Source organism: Odocoileus virginianus, chromosome 22 (genome assembly GCF_023699985.2).
Source record: "Odocoileus virginianus isolate 20LAN1187 ecotype Illinois chromosome 22, Ovbor_1.2, whole genome shotgun sequence".
Classification (NCBI taxonomy): domain Eukaryota; kingdom Metazoa; phylum Chordata; class Mammalia; order Artiodactyla; family Cervidae; genus Odocoileus; species Odocoileus virginianus.
Genome location: NC_069695.1, coordinates 18,356,039 through 18,380,419, shown reverse-complemented (window position 1 = coordinate 18,380,419; position 24,381 = coordinate 18,356,039). Strand labels below are relative to the sequence as shown.

At 41.7% G+C, this 24,381-nt stretch overlaps 1 protein-coding gene across 3 annotated transcripts in view; it reads left to right on the top strand.

The window, feature by feature from the left end:
• ARHGAP28 (Rho GTPase activating protein 28) overlaps positions 1-24,381 on the top strand; it is a 135,558-nt gene that overhangs the window by 97,848 nt on the left and 13,329 nt on the right. For all 3 annotated transcript variants that reach the window (XM_070452671.1, XM_070452670.1, XM_070452672.1), the window contains 9 exons: positions 3,037-3,121; positions 6,027-6,169; positions 6,612-6,777; positions 6,874-6,965; positions 9,656-9,733; positions 14,797-14,959; positions 20,145-20,227; positions 23,104-23,301; positions 23,647-23,760. In XM_070452671.1, coding sequence (XP_070308772.1) covers positions 3,037-3,121; positions 6,027-6,169; positions 6,612-6,777; positions 6,874-6,965; positions 9,656-9,733; positions 14,797-14,959; positions 20,145-20,227; positions 23,104-23,301; positions 23,647-23,760 — 1,122 coding nt within the window. The remainder of the gene's footprint in view (positions 1-3,036; positions 3,122-6,026; positions 6,170-6,611; positions 6,778-6,873; positions 6,966-9,655; positions 9,734-14,796; positions 14,960-20,144; positions 20,228-23,103; positions 23,302-23,646; positions 23,761-24,381) is intronic.

Below are 24,381 nucleotides of genomic sequence, written 5' to 3'. Positions count from 1 at the left end.
ACCAAACCATCAAGCAGATAGAGCTAACCTTCTACATCTTGGGATTTAAAATACTAATCCCTCAGGCTTGACTGTGCAGTCCCAGTGCAGTGGGATTTGGGCAGCAGGGCGAGCCCTGATGCCTGCATATCTTTGCCTCTCTTAAACCAGCTGAGGCCCCAGTAGAAAAATCTCATGGCTGGGATTGTAGGGAGATGGCAGGGTCCATTATGGACAAGCCAGAGAAGTTTGTTTTAAGTGGGAGTGGCATATATGTTTTAAATACTTTAAAATCACTAGAAAAAAATTTTAAGATTCTAATACTAATATGTTTAATGAGTAAAGGGATGTTTTAAAACTATGAATAAAAAACAAAACCATGAATACCAAGCACTGAGCCTTTTCATTCAATGTGTTTCAAAACTTCTGGTCCCTTTATTGGCAGTGAGATCTTTCTTTTCATTTTCACCAAGTCATTCTCCTGCTTTAATACACAAGAAAAGAATGCTCTTTTGTTTGTTTTGTTCTGCTGTGTTTTAGCCCTTACGAAACTAAGTCTGAGCACATTTACCAGGCTTTGAAAGTGAAAGTGAAGTCTCTCAGTCGTGTCCGACTCTTTGCGACCCCATGGACTGTAGCCCACCAGGCTCTTCCGTCCATGGGATTCTCCAGGCAAGAATACTGTAGTGGGTTGCCATTTCCTTCTCCAGGGAATCTTCCCGACCCAGGGATCGAACCCAGGTCTCCCGCATTGCAGGCAGATGCTTTAACCTCTTACCTGGCTTTAACTCCGGCAAATCAGGCTCTCCGTTGATCCTCTCATGAAGCCGGAATGCTTCAGATTCCCATACCTGGAATTTATCGTTCCATGCCTGGCCTGAATGCTTTGCCCACCTCCCCGCCTTTGTAAGTCCTTTTCATCTTTCCTTGAGTCCCAGCACACGATCAACAACCTCTTCAGTGAGACCTTTTGGGTGGCACCTCCTTGCTCTCCACTACTCTCCAGTAAACACTTGTATTTTAGTGTAGAAATTCACTCTTAGCAGTGGACTGTCTTTTAATAATGTTCCACAAATGTTACTCTCTTCTCCTCATTATAAGTAGCTGAAGAGCAAGGGTCACAATTTAAATTTCTTCCCCCAGGAAAGTCCCAGAATCATTTACATTACAAAGAACAGGCCCTTGTTCAATACTGTAGGCTGGCTGGAGGCCACTTAAACCCAAGGAGCAGATGACACTTGTCCACTTTACAGACCAGGAAATTGACATTTAGTCATTTAAGCTTCCCAAACCATTAGCTTCAAGCCCTGCACGAATGTCGATTTTCAGGAACATTCTCTACTATAGATGAGTTATTTCAAAGTTTAATGAAGTATTGCTCTGTAGGAAACCTTAGAGAAACCACTGAAAAGTGTTCCACATCATTTTTTAAGATTTCATTGTGGGGTAATCTTTATTCTGTGGTGTTAGTTTTTAGAGCCACCAAATATATACTTGGGCATCTGTGTTAAAATAATTGGGTATGCATTCGCATTCTGTTTACATAATAAGATATGTCATCTCTTTGGCATAAAGTAGGGAAAAGAGAAAACAAAGTTCAGCATTCCAGATTCCTTCCTGCAGTTTGTAGTAGTGGTGGTTTAGCTGCTAAGTCCTTTCTGACTCTTGCGACCCCATGGACTGTAGCCCACCAGGCTCCTCTGTCCATGGGATTTCCCAGGCAAGAATACTGGAGTGGGTTTCCTTCTCCAGTTCACTTCATATTGCTGAATAAATATGAGAATAAAAGAAACAACACCAGGTTCTGGGGAAAAAAAGAACAGACTTATGTATAAAGAGCATATAAAGGATTATTGATGGAGTAGCCAATTTTCACCCTCAACGTACTCATGGCTGATAACTTCCACAATAAAATTCATATTCGTAGAAATGGTGGAATTTGTGTGTAAAGTTTTTACTAGTACCCACCTCAAGGAGCCTGATGGGCTATATTCCTTGGGGTTGCAAGAGTCGGATATGACTTAGGAAGTAAACCACCACCAGCATCCGATCTGAGTAGTAACACCAAACTCTACGAAGATAGATACCCAGCTTCTGATAGCACTGCAGGGGAGCGCAGCAGTGTGGCAGGATCACAGTGAGGAAAATAACAAATTAATTAGGAGAGGACACAACGAGAAAACATGCTGAACCCTCTGGTAGTTATTATCCCTCTGTATTTTGTTGCGAAGAAGTTAATGTATTAGTATATTAATAGTAGCTAACCCTCATACAGTAGTCACTGTGTATCAGATGTTGTCCCATGTGATTTATAGCCATTTAAAATTCATAAAAACTTGTTGAAATATGTTCTTTTATAATCTTCATTTTACCGACCAGGGAGACTAATAGCGAGTTCTGTAACTGGAAGTCATGTGAAATGAAAGAGCCAGGATTAGAATCCAGGCATCCTGGCTCCTGGATCCCTTCTATTAACCATCTAGCTATGTCATGACTTAGGGTTTATGACCAAAATGTATGACCAGCTGCATCAAGAATAACAAGTGCAGGGACTTCTCTGGTGGTCCAGTAGTTGAGACTTTGCTTTCCAATGCAGGGGGTGTGAGTTCGATCCCTGATCAGGGAACTGATATCCCATGTGCCTCTCAGTCAAAAAAACCCCATAAAAACAGAAGCAGTGTTGTAACAAATTCAGTAAAGACTTTAAAAATGGTCGAAATCAAAAATTCTTTAAACAATCGGAATGATAAAATAATCGTCAAACTATGTGACAGCAAGCGTTGTCATTTCTATGTGTTAGGAAACATATGCCAGCAAACACTTGAGGAGGTGTGGTTATTCTGACCTTGGCTTGGTTCTCTTGAGAAAACTGTGTGGGCTGTACAGATCTGAACTGAGAGAGAAAACACAGGGAATCGGATGCCAGCCCTTCATGGAATCAATCATTCTTTTTGGTGAAGTAGTTCTAATGCGCCGCCCAACGTGAATCAGGTGGAAGCGCAGGGTAGCCTGCATTCCTGGTAAACTGTTCTCTGTTCATCTTCCCTTGGTTCACAGTCCATCCTGGAGGCCATTCCAGACGTGCCAGTCCATTCCAACGGCGCAGCAGACCCTGGACGGTCCGTGCGGAACGTGGCAAGTGGTGAGTGACACAGCCGCCTCGGCCTGTGTGTCTTTTTGCTTTTGTGCTGATGCTCAGTTCGGTGAGCAGTGGGTTTCTGAAGCAAAATGTATGTGTGTTTTTCTCGCCTTCCTGATTTCTGTCACCCCGGAACTCTGCTCCCACTATCTCCAAACACCCCGTCCTTTCACACCCAGTAGTCACATTGCAAGCAGAATCGTTTCCACCTTGACGACCACTGTGTCATTTAGAAACTGCTCATTCAGGTAGTGCCTTTGGTTTGGGGTCTCTTTTATAGGTAACCTGGATCTGCTCACCAGCATCAAGCAGGCCGGGAAGTAGACACCTTCTAAAAATCTCTAGTTATGCTCAAGTATATGCAGCGCCAGAGACGCTTGTGATGTTTCCTTACAAAGTAACAGGGTGAACTTTTAACGGGGCCTCCTCCACTTGAGAGCTGGGTACTCTCTGTGGGTTCAGAGTGGAATCTCAAATCCTCCTTGTAGGAAATAGGTCCCTTTTAGGCCACAGTTTTGTGGTTCCCCAAAGGTCCCCCTAAAGATACACGTGCTCCTCTCAGGCACAACAGAGCTCCATGCTTTGAGCGTTCGCTTCAAAATTCAAATAAATTGAGGTGACGAAATGTTCTAACATTGATCGATGGTTGCACAATGCTGCAGATATGTTAAAAATCATTGACTACACCATGGAATATTACTCAGCCATTAAAAAGAACTCATTTGAATCAGTTCTATTGAGATGGGTGAAACTGGAGCCCATTATACAGAGCGAAGTAAGCCAGAAAGATAAAGACCATTACAGCATACTAACACATATATATGGAATTTAGAAAGATGGTAACGATAACCCTATATGCAAAAAAAGAAAAAGAGACTCAGATGTATAGAACAGACTTGTGGACTCTGTGGGAGAAGGCGAGGGTGGGATGTTTCAAGAGAACAGCATCGAAACGTGTATATCTAGGGTGAAACAGATCACCAGCCCAGGTTGGATGCATGAGACAAGTGCTCGGGCCTGGTGCACTGGGAAGACCCAGAGGGATGGGGTGGAGAGGGAGGTGGGAGGGGGGACCGGGATGGGGAATACATGTAAATCCATGGCTAATTCATTTCAATATATGACGAAAACCACACACACAAAAAAAAAATCATTGACTATGCGCTTCACATAAGTAATTGTTGGGCATGTGGATTATATTTTAATAAAACCGTTATCAAAAAAAATTAAAGATAATGGATTTACCATAAATTATTCCACATCATTCTGTTTGCTGCCATGTAGTTATTCAATTCGAATCATACCACTGAGAGGTAAAAGGCCACTTGGAGTAGTCCAGTGATTTGGCACATCAGCCTGTATAATCACCACTGTCCAAAGAATCTGCCCTTAGATCCTTAAGAATTTAGAGTCTTGAGACTTCCCTGATAGTCCAGTGATTAAGAATCCACCATGCAATGCAGTGGACGCAGGTTTGACTCCTGGTCTAGAAACTAAGATCCCACATACCACATGCCGCAGCTACTGAACTCACACTCCATGATGAAAGATCCTGCATGCCACAAGTTGAGTCGACACAGCCAAATAAATATTTTTTAAAAAGGAACAAGTAGTTAGAGTCTTATCTAATAATTAACTATTACTCTGACTTGAATGCAAGCCTCTGTATAATGTGTGAAAATCATAACTTTGCCTTGTTATTTTCTGAGTTCTTACTGTATCCATTTATTGTGTTTTAAATCAATATTGTTTTTTAGAATTTTAGATCTGTTGATTTACAAATTTCTCCACTAAACTTTTAATTGAGATAAACTAGGTCTTCTGTCATTTCTGTCTGTTTCTCCTTTTGTTCTATTTGGCTTCCTTTTAGTTATTGTTTATAGAAGAGGGTGGGCTTTCCAGGTCAGTGGTAAAGAATCTACCTGCCAATGCAGGAGATGCAGGTTTGATCCCCAGGTCAGGAAGATCCTTTGGAAAAGGCAATGGCAACCCACTCCAGTATTCTGGCTGGAAAATCCCATGGACAGAGGAGCCTGGTGGGCTGCAGTCCATGAGATTGCAAAGAGTTGATCAACAAGTTAATATAGAAGAGGGTAAAGCTGATGAATTCTGTTATTTGTAGTCAAATAATTCTTTTCATGACATAGGAACAATTTTGCCAGGCAATAAAACAAGATGGCAAGCCAGACTCTCAGTCGAAAATCAGATTTAGGATTACTCAAGTGATTTCCCTTGCTTTTGGTAAGGAATCTATTGTCTTAATTTCAAACTTGAGAGAAACAGGTATAGGGAACAGGACTTGTCACCCATTTATCTTTGGAATGTGCACCATCCAAGACCAGAAAACCAGGCCAGAGTCACAGGAATCAGGATTAATTCACCTGAACAAATCTCAGAGTGAAGGGCAAACTGGATTGGAACAAATCTGAAGTGGCTTAGTCCCACAGTTTGGGATAAAAACTCAAGAGGAGTGAAAGTAGGCAGAACTTTTCTGTGGGGCCTCCACCCTTCCTCCTTCTGCTTTAAGTTTTTGCTTCCCCGTAGCAGTGGTGTTGTATATGGATAGACATCATTTTATAAGAATACATAGGAACATTTTGTTATGGACTTTCTAATAATCTAATAATCTTCAGTGCTTTTCATGAGACATGAACATCTAAAATTAAAAACATCAGATTAAATAGGAAGTTCACATAACGATTGTAGAAGCTTGTTCGTATGGAAGTCTGATGACACTACATTAATTGTTTAACCGAGATCATTCTGGGTGAGTCTGATGTTTTTCCAAGGGTGTAAACATTTTAACGTGCTTGTGGATTAACTCATCAATATTTTATGTTTATTTTACAGTCAGTGGTATTGATCAATTAAATGTCATATTAAATATTCCACATCCTTTGTTCTTTAGATGATGAATATCTGGAAAAAAACATTTCGGTAGAAGCTGAAGAGCTGTCCTTTGAAGTATCATATTCAGAAAAGCTAACACAGGCTCCAAAAAGGAACAGATTTAAGAAGTTAGATTTTAAGAAAGAAGACTATGTTTTACCTGTAAGTAAAACGTGGAAATGGAGAATATAGCAATGGCATTGTCTTCAAAATGAGGGTAGGATTATTTGACACTTCCTGTGCATTTTGCTTTTTTAAGGGTATTTTTAATTACCTAAATTTGATATTTAAGATAGAATGGTTATTATCTCAGCAAGCACGTGCAGTCAGTTTCAGTAGCACTCTTTACATCACAGTTGTGATGATATTATAATATGCTTCAGGTGACTGCTTTGCCTTTGGTTTAGTGTAGTTGTGATCACCAGAGGTTCTAACAGTCATATTCATGATCTTCTGTGGTGCAGCACGCGCCTCAGATATCTTTTTCTGTGAATAGCAAGCATGTCAGGCTGTACAGATTTGGAAGTTCCAGGTCTTCTTTGAATGAAAGTATAATAATTTTCCTTTGCCATAAAAAAATAAATATCCTCAATATGTATTTTAGAAATTTGTTGTTCAGAAGACCAGATTTGGCCTAACCAAAGCAGAAGATCTGTCTGCTGAAGACATGAAGAAAATCCGCCATCTCTCTCTGATTGAATTGACGGCCTTTTTTGACGCCTTTCGAATTCAGCTGAAAAGAAACAAAACAGAGAAAGTGAAAGGACGAGGTATGAAGACTTACTACGATTCTAACATTTGACGCACGGGAATCAGACAGTGCTTTGCTGACTCTTTGTTTCTCTCCCTGCTGTTTTACAATGAAGACAGTGGGATTTTTGGAGTTCCCCTCACAGTCCTGCTGGAAAATGACCGAAGGAAAGACTCTGGGGTCAAAGTTCCCCTTGTGTTACAAAAGGTGAGTATGGTGTACGTAACTGGGGAGTTCATAGAGCTCTGTGCTTGTAGCATGCTATTCATAAACCCGCTGATGAATATTCTTAGATTTAAAGACACAAAGGCCCCTTTAGGACGCTGGCTTTGGTGACTTTCGGCTTCCCTCCTTGCATCCACATGACATCCAAGGCACCTAGGTGTGTTTGCCTTGCTAAGAACCTCTGAAGTCTTGCATTGTCCAGCCAGAAAGCATCAGGTGATAGACACAGATGCTGTCACATGGCTTCCTTCTGTTACATTTCTTCCAATATTTTTAAAATGTTATTTGCGTATATGTATGTGTTTGTGTGTGCATATGTGATTATTCTCTCCTGGATAAAAGATGACTACTAATTACTAACAGTCCTTTTATTAATCATACAAGTATTTGCTGAGATATATCACAGGTTGGGTGTTTTACGATGTGTGTGTATTACTGTTTACATGAATTTTCCAGACAACGCTAAATAAAGTCTAGAAATCAGCTTATTCTGGTGGTGTTTTTGGTGTGCCTGGGAAAGTATATGTTGCGACAAAGAAGACTTTTGGTTTAGGAAGTTGTGAAAATGATGTCTGAACAATACAGTTGTCTCAGTGACCCTCACTGGCGGATAGCTTATTTGCTTTTAAGCCCCACCTTTTTTAGCCAACAGTTTATACCGGTTTATTCAACAGGCATATCCAGTGGTACAAGTAAAATTCCAAGCCCTAAATACAAATCTTATTGAATTTTAAATTCAGTTTTTTGGGTTTTTTTTTTTTTTTGACTGTGCCCTGTGGCATGTGGGATCTTAGTTCCCTGGCCAGGGATCAAACCTGCACCCTCTGCTTTGGAAGCATGGAGTCTTAACCACTGGACCTTCAGGGAAGTTCCTTAAATTCAGTTTTTAAATGACATGTGAAAATACTGACAGAGGACACATACTTTATTCACAACAGCAATTCCACATCTCTTTCCTGTCTTCCTCAGTTTGGGTACTGGCACCTCAGACTGAGCTACTCCTCCAGTCGGGTGACTGACTGGCCGCCCACAGGAGCAGGGAGGATAGCAAGCAGGGTCCAGGGGATGCCAAGGACCGCCCCTCGTGTGCATCCACAGGACGCCTCCCTTCACTGGGCCACGTGTGATCTCTGTGTCCTATCACATCTGATCATCACTGAGCCCCAGGAGGTCGGTATGGTCATCTCCTTTCTACTGGTGAGGCAACTGAGGCATCATAGGGTGAGATAACATGCCCCAAAACACACAGCCAGCAAGAGAGAGATGCAAAAGGGAGCAAGTCCATGGTGACTCTCAAGATTTCCTTTCCGTCCTTGCACTGAACCATTATTATGCCCTTTTTCCTCAAGGAAAAGGACACAGTCTGAAGAAAATGCATAAAAATCTGACTGAGAAGGTTCAACACATGTTTGTATTATTACGTAGGTACAGAAACCTAGCACACAGAAGGTGCACAGTATACTGCCTGGGTTCGTCTCATACTAACTCCTCAATAGAGGCTCACTCTGGGTCCTGCTGAGGTTAGTGGTGCTCTTGTAAGACAGCTGGAGGCATTGTTCTTCCACTCCTGGGGGTAGAGGCTTTTCTCATGAAGAAGTCTCTTTTTCCTAAATACTTAAACTTCTCTTCATACCTGCAGGAGCTGCCTTAGTTCCAGGCATCATCATTTCTCGAAGGGAAAATAGCAGAGACTCTGAATCCTACTTTTGCTGCGTGAACATGGGCAAATCTTTACCCCTTCCATGCCTCAGTCTCTTCAGCTGTAGAATGGGGACACCATAGAATTATTGTGAGGGTCACTTGCATTAATATATCTAAAGTGCTGAGAATGTTGTCTGACACACCCTAAGTGCACAATCAGTGTAGTGTTTATTATTATTTAATAGTAAAGCATCACCATTACCATGAGACAGATAAGCCTTTATAGTTTCTAATTCCTTGGTCAGATTTTGAGAAGCCCTACAGTGTCTTGGGCTTCCCTGGTGGTACAGTGGTAAAGAAACCCCCTGCCAGTGCAGGTTAGATGCAAGAGACACAGGCTCGATCCCTGGGTCAGGAAGATCCCCTGGAGAAGGAAATGATAGCCCATTCCAGTGTTACTGCCTGGGAAAATTCCATGGACAGGGGTTGCAAAGAGTTGGACACAACTGAGCCTGCATGCATGCACAGTGTCTTAGCTAGAATAGTATGATAGTAATTCAGGGTCTTTTCTTACTGGTTGGTGATGCCTACTCGATGGACATGAGTTTGAGCAAGCTCTGGGAGTTGGTGATGGACAGGGAATCCTGGTGTGGTGCAGTCCATAGGGTCACAAAGAGTCGGACACGACTGAGCAACTGAACTGGCTTACTGGTTGACCTGTAGAAAGATACAGTAATCAGATGTTAAAATTTTTAAGGGGCAGTGTGCTTTCGTGGTTAAGAGCAGAGTTGGTGCTGTCACTTTTGAGGATGACCCTGGGAAAGTGATAAAGTACCCTAAGCCTCTGTTTCCTCATTTGCCAATCAGAGGCTAGTGTTGACCTCCTGGGAGAGCGTGAATGTTTAACTAGGCATTCAAGTGCCTGGCATGTCTGTATGCTTGGTAATGTATTGTTTTCATCATCGTTGTTCTTTTAAATGCTCATAATCATATGGAGGTATTTATTTCTGTCTTGTATCATTGCTTTCTAGTTCTTCGAAAAAGTTGAGGAATCGGGTCTGGAATCCGAAGGGATCTTTCGACTTTCAGGATGTACTGCCAAAGTCAAGGTACCAAACATTGTCTCTCTTCTTCATTAGAGATCTCAACGAGCTAGATCAGTTCACACAGGCGTCATGTGTGGTGTTGTCATCATTTCTGATTCCATTACTTGGCGTTGTAGAGCGTTCCTCAACACCTATGACTAAGTGTTATTCCTCTCTCTTCTTCATTAGAGATCTCAACGAGCTAGATTAGTTCACACAGGTGTCATGTGTGGTGTTGTCATCATTTCTGATTCCATTACTTGGCGCTGTAGAGTGTTCCTCAACACCTATGACTAAGTGTTATTCCATGATCCTGAGTTTTGCATTCTTTTAAATTAAAACAACAACAATAAAAAGCGAACAACAATGAAAGAACACATCAATTCACTCTCAAAAACCGCCGCTTGTCTTGTCCCATCATTATTTTGGGGGTTAAACCCTTCAGTTTTTTTATGTTACTCTCCATCATAGAATCCACTGAGCCAATATTAGATGACCCCTGGTATCTATTGTCAGTTGTTTTAAACTTAGAAACATTCTCTGGCTTTCCTTTTAATGGACATCCTTATAGGAATTTGTAGGAATGGCTGTAACCACTAAAATACTCCCTCAGCAGTTCTGAAACCCGGTTCCATTTAAGGTAATGTTAGCGTCTACATCTAAAACCACTGTGCGGTGGGAATTCCTCTACTTTCTTCTCTCTGTATGGAGGCTAAGTCTTCAGTTCAGCAAAGAAAAGAATTAAAGGAAAGCTTTGCTCATCCGTTTCTAGTAAGACATCCCACTTGCTCGGCCGGTGCACAGATGAAGAGTCCCTCTCTGCCCTGAGTCACCCCCTGGTGGGTGGACCTGGAGACATGAGCAGCTACCAATAATGAATCCTTGAGGAAAAAAAAACCTCAGGGAGAGGGAAAATGGAACTTGACTGTGTTCAGAACTATTAAAAGGAATTGTGTAGGGGCGGGAAAGCATCTCTTCCCTAATTCATTTTGGCATATGCTTTGGGAGATTCTATTTGTATCAGAAATCTCAGTCTTATATAGAAGTATGACGAGATATTTTTCAAGGTGGAAACTGAGAATAAATAGGCTGTATCTATTGGAAGCTCCAGAAGGCAGGTGCTGGGACCAAGTCAGGAGGAGAAGAGGGTTACAGGGGGACCTCGCTTCTCAAGGATCGAGGGTCGGGGGAGGCGGACTTGGGGGTGTCAAGCCTCAGATTAGGTGCAGGTGGGACCATCAGAGAAGGGCCTGAGGCTGAGCAGAAGGTGCCAGCAGCTGGGGAGTCAACCGCCCGGAGTGTTTGCCGATGAACAGCCAGTTCTGTTTTGAAGGGAGACCTGGGTGGTGGTCCACACTTTATCACTGCATGTCTCCGGGGCCCTTGACTTCCTTGAAAGTAGAGATTACTAAATCCTGGCACAGGTTCACTTGGAAGGCAGGAAAATTCCTAATGGCTTCTTAAGGTTAATACTTGCTAAATGGGATCTGGTTTTTGTTTCAGGTTCTCACAGGAACAGTTTTTACATATGCTTCTAAATAAATGTGTCCTAAATCCGAGAACAAAAGCTATCACTTTTTGGTTAAGTCTTTGTGGTTGTATCTGTAGAGTCAGAAAACCAAAATGAAGTCAGGAGAACAAGTTTCCTAAACTGAATCAGACTCCATCCCTCTAAACCTCCTTCCATAATAGGGAAGCTGTATTTGTACATGTCCTTACTGACTCTTATTCTGTGAGTGTGTGCGTGTGTGTGTGCACGCATTAGTAGGGAAGAGTGGGAGCATAATGGATATGATTTAAAATTCTATTTTTGAAAATAATTCAAAGGAGGAAACATTACACATCGTTTCTTGTGTGTATGAAGTTTAACATCATAGCACACGTTGCCTTTCTCTAGCTAATCTTTAACTGAAAAGCACTTATCAAAGGCCAGTAATTCCTTTAACGTGCTCTAATAGATGCATGCATTCCTAAACCACATTAGGTAAAAGTCCCTTTTGGCCCTTAATCGGTTTTATGTAGTTTCAGCCTATTTATTCCATTTCTTGTCCGTCTGAAAAATGTATTCCAGATGTTTTCTTGGTTTGAGCTCCAGGAAAGCCAGTGTGGAAGAACTCTGGGTCAGTGAACAGAAACAAGGGAATATTGCAGTTAGAAAGGCATTGCAACTTGATATAGCCAAGGGGTCTTTATTTCTTCCCTTTGTTCAAACTTGAAACTTAAAAAAATGTTTTCATCGGTTAGACTATTTTTTTCTAGAAATGTGCTTGGGGAAAGAAAGTTAAAAAAAAAAAATCTCCCTCATAATTACCGTCAAGTCGTGCCAAGTAGCTGACTCTAACCCTCAGGTATCACTGTGGGTTGTACTTTCAGAGCCTGGTTAGACTCACAGGGAAGCATCCCTGGGGGATGCTGCGGGATTAGCCTCGCAGGGCACCAACCGCTGAGCCCATCCTGGACGTGAGGCCTCGGGTCATTTGGAACCAATTTAATGGCTCGGTGTTTCCAGTAATTTTCTTTTCCACAAATGACAGAAATTTGAGCCAACACCAGGGAATATATTTTATGGAAGAAAGCAGACTGCTTTGACGTGCACAGCTTTCTTTTTTTGACTCGTTTCAATTATTCAGAGGCTGCTCTAAATGTTCTGTGAGGATGTTACCTGTTCTGCTGGTTTCCTGCCCTGAACTGGTTTTTTGAGGGTGAAGGTGGGTTATTTGCATTTTTGTAAAATTACCTCAGGAGGAGAAGCGGGTTGGATATTTGCTCAGACGAGGTTTAAGGACCTGGCTCCTGATCCGTGCCTCGTGTCCTCATTAACAGTTTAAACATCCACACGTCTCTGGTGAGGAAGAGTCGGCCCCTGGTCCGCCCGGCCCCTTGTTTAGGATGCCGTGGATTCTGCAGCAGCTTCCGCTGTGCTCTGCTCCAGACTCAGGGAGGGCATCCTTCCCCTCTTTTTCGTTGGCCCTCTCGACCGAGCGAGGTGCTCTTATTCCCCGAGTAGCACTCCACACACACACAGGTTTCCCGTAGTAATAACACTGGAGGTTGTAGCAGAGACGAGGGAGGGTAAACGCAGCTAGCACTTACTGAGCGCCCTCTGTATGCATGCCCCGCCCCCGAGTTCTTTCTGTGTTCTCCAGTTTAATCTCTGCGAGGCTGTTTTAATATCCCTGTTATGCAGTGGGAAACTTCACAAGCCTTCAACTAGACCATTGTGGAACTGGGCTAAACACCTAAAGAATGTGGTTATACCTTAAAAATGCATTCCAGTATACAGTAGGTGCAGACAAATGCTGCTCTATTCCACTTACATGAGGTACCTAGAAGAGTCAGATTCCTAGAGTCAGAAAGTACCTTGGTAGATGCTGGGGTTGGGGGGAGGGACTGTTGGAAGATGGGGCAGGGAGCGGGAGCTGTAGTGTTTAGTGGAGGCAGAGTTTCAGTTTAGGAAGGTGAAATGTTAGGGAGATGGATGACGGTGAGAGTTGTATTCATAGCGATGTGAATACACTTAGTGCCACAGAACTGCACAGTTAAACGTGGCTAAAATAGTGTGTTTTATATTCTGTGACTTTTATCACAGTAAAAAACAAAAAAAAATTTTTAAATGAGTGTGGTCGTAGAGCCTGCCCTTGATCCTGGGGCCATGTTTCCCCATAGGTGACAGGGAAGCGCTGGTAGGTTTCAACGACAGTCACCCAGTGTTTCAGCCAGCCTCCTGTGGCACGGGTCTATGGAAATGGATCTGAATTATCCTGCTCTTGCCCGTGCTTCCTGAAAACCAGTTTCCCCTTGGCTTTAGGGCAGTGGTACAGGCAGCAGGAGAGGGAAACGTTGGCTCCTCTCCCTCCGCTTCTTGTCAACAGCACCGCCTTCTGCCCATTATCCCAGCCCGCAATCTGCGAGCCATCCTGGACTTTTATTTCTCCCTCTGAGTCTCATATTCAACCCATCGCCGCTTCTTGAGCATTTTCCTTCCTGGGCGTTTCTTAAATGCCACCTCTTCTTTCTGTCCTGCAACTGCACACCCAGGTTAGTCGTCGATTATCCGTCACCAGAAATGCCAGTGACTGCTTTCCATTTCCCCAGCCTGATCCCCATCAGTGCTGAGTCCCTCACCCGCACCCCCCACCTCCCAGATCATTTTTCCACCCGGCCATCAGAGAAGATAAATCTCACCGTGTCGTCCTCTGGCTTCTCTTGCATGTTCAAGGCTGGAAGACTTAGGCTTCTCGTGAGAATAAAGCAAAGGCCTTAAGGATTTTTCACTTTTTTTTTAAGCATCCTTTTTGAAGCAGTTATTGTCAGTTGGAGAATTGAGTATAATTGCCTGGTGTTATTGGTAAACTCTGTAGTTCAGGGAGCAGTAGAATGCCAGAGAGGGGGAAGGGTACTGGCCATCAAATGAGTTAATAATCTAAAATGGATAACCCAAATCAATGTAAGGACATTTAGTGATTCTTTAAAAAAGTATTAACACAGTATTCCAAACCTTACGAGGGACTGGGCAAGCACACAGGCACGTGGAAGACATGTGTCCATCTTGGCATAAAACTTCTGTATTTGCTCCAGGAAGATGTCATGGGTATGCATGTTGCAGTGAGGTCAGAGTTTCTATGCTGGGTTAGTTTTCATTCTGTATGTAAACCAGCCAAGAGGCATACATCCTTCATTGAATTTAGAAATATTAATACAAGATGAGGTGGCAGAAGGAAGGAATCATTGGGGGGAAAAAAGGAAATAGAGGCTTTGTCAAAATCTAGCAGTGCATTTATCATGTGGGGATAGACAGTATTCTGCCAAAAGGATATAAATGAAGCTGTGATCTGAGTAAAGAACTTTTGTATTTCTACAGATGGCAAATTACTTTAAGATTTGCATTATTCTAAAAGATTTTAGAGAATGTTCTTTTAAAAATACATTCAGAAACAGCTATTTCAGTTCTTCAATAGTGTTGAAAATGAGGAACTTAGTAGATACTGGCATTTCAATCTAATTACAAAAATAATTTGTGTAATGACAGTTTTTAAAGGGGAAGAGGGAAATCAGGTAGTAAACTCACTGTTTTCCTTGATTTTCAGCAATACCGTGAAGAACTGGATGCCAAGTTTAATGGTGACAAGTTTAAGTGGGAGAAAATGTGCCATAGAGAAGCTGCAGTTATGCTGAAAGCCTTTTTCAGAGAATTGCCAACCTCTCTCTTTCCCGTGGAATATATACCTGCCTTCATCACTCTAATGGAAAGTAGGTGGAAGAAGTTACATGTGAATGGATAAGATACAAGGTCAATGAAGTAGCACAGAGCAGAATAAAGATGCATAGTCAGATGTGACCATAAGTGTATACATTTGCTGTTTCCTGGTAATGCTTGGAAGTATTGAGTTTGATGGTAAACTGTCATCTCTTTGCATGTTTATATTTAAAGTCTGGTCATTAGGATTTAGAGGGTTTTATAATGGTGGCTCAGATGATAAAGAATCTGCCTGCAATGGAGGAGACCCTGGTTTGATCCCTGGGTCAGGAAGATCCCCTGAAGAAGGGAATGGCCACCCTCTCCAGTATTCTTCCCTGGAGAATTTCATGGACAGAGGAGCCTGATGGGCTACAGTCCATGGGATTGCAAAGAGTTGGACATGACTGAGTGACTAATACTTTCATCTTGTCATTTTTCATAATCATTAAAAGGCAGAGAGGGTTACAGAAGAACCAAGGTCTTGAGATATGAATTCCTGCTCAAACATCTGTTAACCATGCAGTCAGCCTTTCTGAGCTTTATGGCTACCCCTGTAAATTACTGATAATAACTACTTGTCAGGGTTGTTGTGAATATTGAATGAAGACATTTAAGATAGTGCCTGGTATATAATAGGCCTTCAAAAAATATAAGATCTCTCCCTTCTTTAAATCCAACATCCTGGATCTGATGATGTAGCATGAAACAAGAAAGAGTTTTATCTCTGAAAATTACTATATCGCATAGTGTTTCTTAGCTGAGATGCATGTGTGCATGCATGCTAAGTTGCTTCAGTTGTGTCCAACTCTTTGCCACCCCATTGCAACCCCATGGACTGTAGCCCAACAGGCTCCTCTGTCCATGAAATTTCCCAGACAAAAATACTGGAGTGGGCTGCTGTGCCCTCCTCTAGAGGATCCTCCTGACCCAGGGATCTGAAGCTGTGTCTCTTAGGTCTCCTGCATTGGCAAGTGGGTTCTTTACCATTAGCACCACCTGGGAAGCCCTTAGCTGAGGTACTTGGGTAAAAATGTATAGAAACTGGACAGCATGTGTTGTATTTGGCAGTAAGAAAGGAATTTCATCCTAAGGGTTGAATATTCAAGGAGGTGTGACGAGAGAAATTTAGAAAAGTGGAAAGGGGTTACATAGTGTGGGCTTTGACTACCAATTGAGGAATTCAGGGTTCACAGCCTACATATGTATAAGCGTGCTAAGTAAATGGTGGTTCTGTATGGACAGAAAGAGACTGTGGCCAGATTGAGAAAATATATCCATATAAAGGGGTTGGCCACTGCTCAGTTCTAGAAGAGGTTACCATGCAGAAGTGAAAGCCAAAATCCAGGCTTTAATGATGAAAAGTCTTATTAATAATTTGAAAATGTGAGCCAAAAATTGACATTTTAAAACACTACATCAGTGTAACAAGTATTATCGGTATCTGCCAGCTTACAACCTTCTGCAGGTTGGCCAGACCATCAAATCCTTAAAACCACAATGAAAGAAAATAATAACACCATCCTAAGTTTTTTGACAAAACTCGTCCTGAAAATTAGTTGGTTCTCAATCTTTAAAATGTTTAACTAAATCAGATTCATAAAACAATCCTTTATGTCTTCAGAGAAGAGACTATGATTAGAGTCTTTTCTAAGCTTTAATTGACATGCTGTGACCAGTGTCTCTGTTCTTTGCAAGACGTAGCATTTTTGTTTTACGACAGAAAGAGAACTATTTCTCTTATTCTTTTTTTTTTTTTTTTAATTTCAGAGATTGTATTGAGTTGGCCAAAAAGTGAATTCAGGTTTTATCCATAACATGTTATGGAAAATCTGAACAAAGTTTTTGACCAACCCAATATATTCCCAGTTCTAGAATTTCCAGTGACTACTTTATACCTGTTTTCTATTTACTGACCTGGCCTATCTTTTCATTCATGATATTTTCTTTCATATCCTTGAGCATAGTTATCAATATGATTACTTTATAACTAGTTCTATCAGTATGATAGCTACTTCATAACTAGGTTTAACATCTGAGTCATCTGAGGGTTGGTCTCTGTTGATTGTCTCTTCTCTTGAAAATGGGTCATTGTTTATGTCAAGTAACTTTAAACTGTATCTGTAACATGGTGGCTTTTTTTTTGGAGACCCTGTACTCTGTAATATTTCTCCAGGGAGTGGGGTTTGGGGGTTGGTTTTGCTTTTCGTTTGTATTTAAGCAGACAGTTTGTTATTTAATCCTTACCTGTGCTACTCCACATATGCATGATTTATGGGGTGAGCCAAGATTTGGGTGGATTTTAAACCAGAATCAGGTCCTTCTACTTCTTGACCTTTCTGGGATTCCCCATAACTCCCCAGTGCCTGTGCTCATCCTGAACCCCGCCCTCTCATTGTTCAGGCCAGAAAGACTGGGGCTTTCTTTCGGGATTTTAGCCACCTCATGCCATGCTCTCTATGGCCGGACTTCAGACTAATAGCCAGGCAATTGGACACTCTCCCTGCGCTGTTCCCTAATTCTAAGTGTCCAGTCCTATCCTGAATCTCCCTGCTTTTGTTCATCCTCCACTGCCTTGTGTGGCTGCTTTTTGTACTTTGCCCAGAGTTTATAGTTATCTTAAGGAGAGTTGATTGGCAAGGAGCTTACTCAGCCATGGCAGAAGCAGAACCTCTTTATTTGTAAGTCAGAAGCACAGGAGCTTCTGTAAAGTTTGCTGTCCTGGAAAATGGGCTGCAGAAATCTTAGCTTCACCTTGATCTGCAGCTTATATACTGAACAGTTCATCAACACAAATGGTGCCACAGAGGGATTTTTTGTTCTAGTTTTTTTTTTTTTTTCTTTTGGTCTCAGGAAATTATACAAGAAGGAATCAATCTCCCATGTAAGACCTGTTCAGAGAATCATGTTTAAGAAGGAAATCATATATAGTTTTTCTTCGTACTTCTATTCAGATGTTGAAGCCAGTGTGCTTCAGGGAAGGGAGAGAATCTGGAAAAGATCCTGAGAGGGTTCACGGGAGGGTCCAGGTTTCTCTGTGTGACTTTGAAAGTGGAAAATACTGGATCGCAGTGATTAATTTGATACCAGCCAACCCTGCAGGAAACCCGGAGTTCTGGGCTGTGACCAGCAGGGAAAATGGCCTTTTTCCCACCTGGGGTAAGCTCTAGTTTTAATGGGATTTCTGAAGGGAAAAACAATGGACATCTGTGTGTTTAAGCCACCCCTAGTTTTACTCTAAAATATAGTCTTTTCCACTTTGTAATTTCTCTTTTCAAACTTGGTCCAAAAATTGCCCATAAAATTAGAAGACTAATAATTGATCAATCAAACCTTAGATACTTTCATGAAAACTTTAATAACTTTCTGGGAAAATAATGACCCCAGGGCAGGCGGGAAAAAAAGACTCAACTAGGATGCCATAAATGAATTAACTGCAAAACGGTTAACCACACAACAGTGCAGGGCCAGCTTTCCTAAGGGAAATGAAAATGGATTATTTGCCAGTTTAGATTTTTAATCTTAAAGGTTATTTCATAATTTATCTGGAATTGATGGAAATACAGAGCCTGCACCTGCATCTATTGTTTTCCCCCAGAGGTTTTCTGGGTTGCATTAGAAAATTATAGCCAGCCCATAGCCTCCAAGATATGCATTAAAATCATGTCTTCTCTGTCCCCAAACATTTATACTGAGACATGCTCCCGATGGTGCCTGTGATTCAGACAAACTCACTTCAGCATGCATTAGCCATTTTTAAAAACAACCTGGACCTGTGTCATTTTTGTTTACAAATCTGACATAAATTTTTAAAAATCCACATGAGGATTTGCTGGGCAATATGACATGAGCCTATAAATACTCCTGCCAACTGTTCCTTCATTTAGTGGTTACTCACATCAGTCATCCACTCCTAACTTGGGTGCCCATGACCTCCTGTGACTTAGGAACTTGTCACAAGAGTGTTTCCACTACTGAAAAGCCAAGTAACTGTAGGCGGCCGACTGCCTTTATCCACTGAGCCGTAAATTGATAGATTTTCCTGCAACTTGAGAGCTCCCCAGGGATTACAGAACTGCACGCTTCCCTCCAGGGCCTCCCCACCAAAGAGACCACTCGGGGAGAAAACAGAAAGAACTGGGCAAAGCCGGATGCTCCAGCTTACCCTCCGTTTTCAGCTCAGCCAGTTGTGGATTATCCCGTTGTTGGATGGATTTTCCTGAAATCCTTTCCCCAAAACGGGGAAAGAGCCAGTATTGAGAGCACACAGGAGTAGGATGCCAACCCTCTGGCGACACCTTCTGTCACTGCCGAGGAATAAAATAGTCAAGAATCTCCAGAGATCCAGCTGTGGTCCCCTTCCATTGTTGCTCAGCTGGTAAAGAATCTGCCCGCAATGCTGGAGGCTTGGGTTCAATCCCTGGGTTGGGACGATCCCCGGGAGAAGGGAAAGACTACCCACTCCAGTATTCTGGCCTGGAGAATTCTGTGGGCTCTATAGTCCATGGGTTCGCAGAGTCAGACACGACTGAGCGACTTTCACTTCACCTTCCATCCACATCCCTTTAAGATCTGAAGTCAGTGTCAGTGATCATAATGACACCTGCAGAGGTAACCAAGTGCAGTCTCTGATGTAAACACTCTAGCATTAACTCATGAAACCTTGGTAAGGGCCCAGTGAGGTAGGAATGATGCCAACCCCATTTTACAGGTGATAAGAGAAGCATGCTGGTTGAATAGCTTGCCCAAGGCCACTCAGGACTTAGTAGTCGATGTAGAGTTTGAATCTGATTCTAGAATCTGTGTTCCTAATAATTGTGCCTGGCTGCCTTATTATGTGGAAATAAGATTTATTTTCTCTCGAATCGAGCTTTAAGCCACCTGTTTATAGCATCAAAGTAAAAGCAAGGTGTGTGCACGTGCTTTGAAAAGGGAAGTGTCGCACTGATCCAGAATTATTTTGAGGGTCTCATTGGCCACCTGCCCCAGCACTGGCATTCTGGGATGCTAAAATGGAGTTGATAGAGCCCATCTCCTGTCCAAGTGAACAGACTCACATTCTTGGTCACGAAACCCAAGTCTTTCCCACTGAAAGCTGTCAGGCCCCTCCTGTGCGCCCAGGTGTTAGTTAGCAAGAGATGCTGTCAGGATGCATTAGTGTTATTCAACACGTGGTGCTTATTTCTGTTTTCTTGTCAGGAGGGCCTCACATCCGAGTACAGTTTCAAGCCTTACACCTCATGGTCATGGCACTGCCTGATGCCAACAGGGACACAGCCCAGGTAGGTTGTATCAACCTCACGGTCTGCCATCAACTCTTACTGGTCAGAAGAAACGGCCCAGGTGGAAAAATGAAAACTGTGTGTATGTTACGTATACTGTACAGAATTCAAACTTGGAAAACCAAAGAGCATCTCCTTTTAGGAGTTCAACCTTCTTGGTGAATTTCAGAAAGTTCTGATAGGCATTTATGCGTTGGTGGCCCAGCCAAACTTTTATCAACCAGTCGAGCCTGCAGCAAGCCTTTTGCCTTTCCTGACACCCATTCCTGTTCTCCGGAGGAAGCCAGGAAAGAATGTGAGTCCCAGAATCTTCTTTGAACGTTTCCGTTTCATTCATTCATTCAATCTATTAAGAGAAACTGTGTGTCTATGATGTGCCAGGCACGGGGCTAGGGTTAGGAGTAGGAAGAAGCCAAGATGGAAGGCTTAAATGGAATAACATCAGAAGTAAATGAAATCCTGATTTAAATGAAGTTTCTAGAATGTTCATGTCTTAACCATAATTCAATTTAAAGAATGATAGAATCAGATTTTTAGAGATCTTCTGATTGGACCGTGTCCTTTTCCAAGATTAAGAAAATTAAGCTGAGAAAAAGTTATTTCTTCTTTATTAGAACATTTCATAGAATTATATTCCATAGGTCTCCATCCAAAATATTCCTCCTTTTCTTTCAGATTCATTTCATTATGTTTGCAAAGATCAGGGTCTCTGTTGCTGTTTTGATCTTGATAGATTCTGCATACAGTAGGAAATCGGTTATAAGTATAGCAGGTGCTCAGGCTCTTTTAAGTGAATTGGGGTGAGGATGAATTGGAAAGAGCCCGTCATTTGGGGTCAGTAAACACGATCCTGAAAACAAAGCTGATCCTTCGCGCTGCCTCCTGTCAGACATTTCAGCTTGGTGAGGACCTTTTCTCCTCTCTGGTGAAACCATCTGCCAATTGTATTACATCCTCCACCCAAGACGAGGAATAGGCAGAGGCATACAAATGTCTGTTTCTAGGACAATTTGGTAATTTTCCAAAAGCTGGAAATTTAGTAGCTTTGTTTTCTTTCCTTTTTCTGAACAATTTTTTTTTCTATCCAAAAAAATTAATTTGGTATCAGATATCTGGGTCAAAATGTCATCTCCCCTTTCATATCACCAAGGATGTAGCAATGACTGAAGAATTTAGCCCATTTCTAATAGAACGTCCTCTTCACTCTGTCTCTCTTCCACTGTAAATTGTGACTGGAATGAAGATGAAGCTAGTGCGTTGTGCAAAAGAAGAGCTCTGGCTGGGGAGTTAGGCTGCTTTGGGCAAATCCTGACTCTGCCATTTACTTATGTAACACTGGACATAGCTACTCAGTCCCTCCCCACCTTACTTTCCTTAACTGTAAAACAATATTAATATTAAATAATAGTACCTACCTCCCAGGGTTTGGGGTGATGATGAAATGAGTAGATGTATGTAAAGTGCTAAAAATAATACCTGGCTCTCAGTTAACCCACAAATACACAGTAGCTGTGATCACTAGTATGTGCATATGTTACATGTACTGTACAGAATTCAAACTTGGAAAACCGAAGAGCATCTCCTTTTAGGATTTCAACCCTCTTGGTGAATTTCAGAAAGTTCTGGTAGGCTGTTATACGTTGGTGGCCAAGCCAAACTTTTATCAAGCTTTCTTTTTTTTCAGTGGTGAGAGCAACTGCATATAAGCATTTCCCGTCGGTCTGCTGAACACTCCAAAATTGAAAAGCAGCAGAAAAATGACACCCCCAAAATAAAAGTTTTCTGCTTTTTGACTGACATATTTGTGAACTGAGAAATTAGATACTCATTTTTTCGTTGCTATTCTTTAAATTGTTTTCTTTTTTTAATCACTTTGTTTTTAAATTTTTTATTGAGTTATTGACATACAATCCTCTGGAGAAGGGATAGGCTCCCCACTCCAGTATTCTTGGGCTTCCCTGGTGACTTAAATGGTAAAGAGTCCGCCTGCCATGCAGGAGACGTGGGTTCCATCCCTGGGGTGGGAAGATCCTTTGGAGAAGGAAAGAGCTACTCACTCCAGTGTTCTGGCCTGGAGAATCTATACAGTCTGGACCCCTATACAGTCCATGGGTTTGCATAGAGTTAGACACGACTGAGTGACTTTCACTTTTGACATATAACATATTGATTTCAAATATATAGCATGATGTTTTGATATTAGTGTACACTGCAAAGCAATCACCATAGTAAGTTTTGTTATCCTCCATCACCGTTACAAAAAATCTTTTTTTCTTGAGAGAACTATTAAGACTTAGTCTCTTAGTAATTTTCAAATATGCAATACAATATTATTGACTATCGTCATCATGCTATGTGCCATGTCCCCATAACTTATTTACATCACAACTTATTTATTTTAAAGCTCAGTTTTTAAAATGTGTTTTTCTTTCCCAAGGAAACAGAAAATAATTTTTAACAATATTGCCTTAAATTAGGAGTGAGTTACTTTTCCTCCTTCACAACGAAACTACATTTCATGTTTATTTGAGCTGTAGTGTTTTTCTCCCTTGTTTATTGTTTAATTTTAATATCTGTCAAACTTGCTTAAGATAAAAGAAAATAAGAAAACACAAGCTATTATTTATAGAGATCCCAATATGAAAAATTCCATAAAAAAATGGAGCTACTTTTATGAAGCAGAGAAATGAATAAATTCTTCACATTTCTCATTCACACTTTCAAACAATTAAAGAAGAAACATGACACATTTGGCCTTTCTGTAGTTCTGACCATTTTCCAGAGGCCTGGTGAATGGGTACAGAAATGCATAACAGTAATCAGCAATGCCTTTTTATGATTTACAACTAGTGTGACACCGTGCTGTTTCTTATTAGGCCCTCATGACATTCTTCAATAAAGTCATTGCCAATGAATCAAAAAACCGCATGAGTATATGGAACATTTCTACCATCATGGCACCAAATCTCTTCTTCAGTAGAAGCAAACATTCTGACTGTGAAGAATTACTCTTGGCAAACACGGCTGCCCACATCATCCGTCTGATGCTCAAGTACCAGGAGATGTTGTGGACGGTGAGTACCAGTGTGATGACCTGGATGTTCCTCTTGCATCCACCGCATCCAGGAAACATAAAGGCTGGTGAGCGAGCAGTGCCCTCAGTCACAGGGGGAGATGGGAGACATGATCCCGGGTTCCTGGTGGCGTCTTTCGCATTCCACAGGGCTGCTCACTCGCAAACAATTTCCCTTTAAACAGGAATCCTAATAGATTTTCCTAATCTTTACGAGGACAGAACCACAGTTCCTGGTTCCTGGATACTGAGTGGCCAGAAGGAGTAAACATAACTGAAGACACACTCTACCAGGGAGGGTCAACCCACATGTTTTCCTTCTCTTCAAGCCCTGTTTCTTCTCCAGGTTCCATCTTTCTTAATCGCTCAAGTCAGAAGAATGAATGAAGCCACCATGTTGTTAAAGAAGCCGCTCCCAAGTGTCAAAAAGCTGCTAAGGAGGAAGACCATAGAACGAGGGGTAATGAGACAATAAATAAATGCACAAATATCATGACCACCCAGGCTCTTACGTCTCAAAGTGATGCACAGAGCAGCTTGTAATTTAGAAACAGAATTGTTATATTCTCACAAAGTGTCACTCTTGTGACTGTAAACACTGGAAATTGCTTTCATGACAGAGTGCTGTGGTATTTCCATTCTGTTGAATTAGGTGCTTTTTGCTTGAAGTTTTTGAATTCTGTCTATCATCATGAGAGATAATTCATTAATATTAATAAAGATAATTCTGTTAATATTCTCTCAAGTACTTAAGGGCAAATGGTTCTTACAGATGCTGAGTCAACATTTTAATCCCTGTGAACTGGATTTAAGGGTGGTCCAGCTGTCAGTGTATCTAATAGCTAGAGACTGAGATTTCCGTGGTGATTGGATGCTGAAAGGATATCTAATCCTCAAGTCATTTAGTGTAAATTTGTTGCACTTCAAACAATTTTTGCCTTAGCACAGTTGTTTGTGTGGAGATGCATAATGGGAACAGGTTTTAGAAGAATTATCTTTACTGCTTTAAAGATCTCTGAGGACGATCGATCGCAAGTGTCAGGCATAGCATTTGGCCTTGAGGAGGATGCAGAGGCACAGG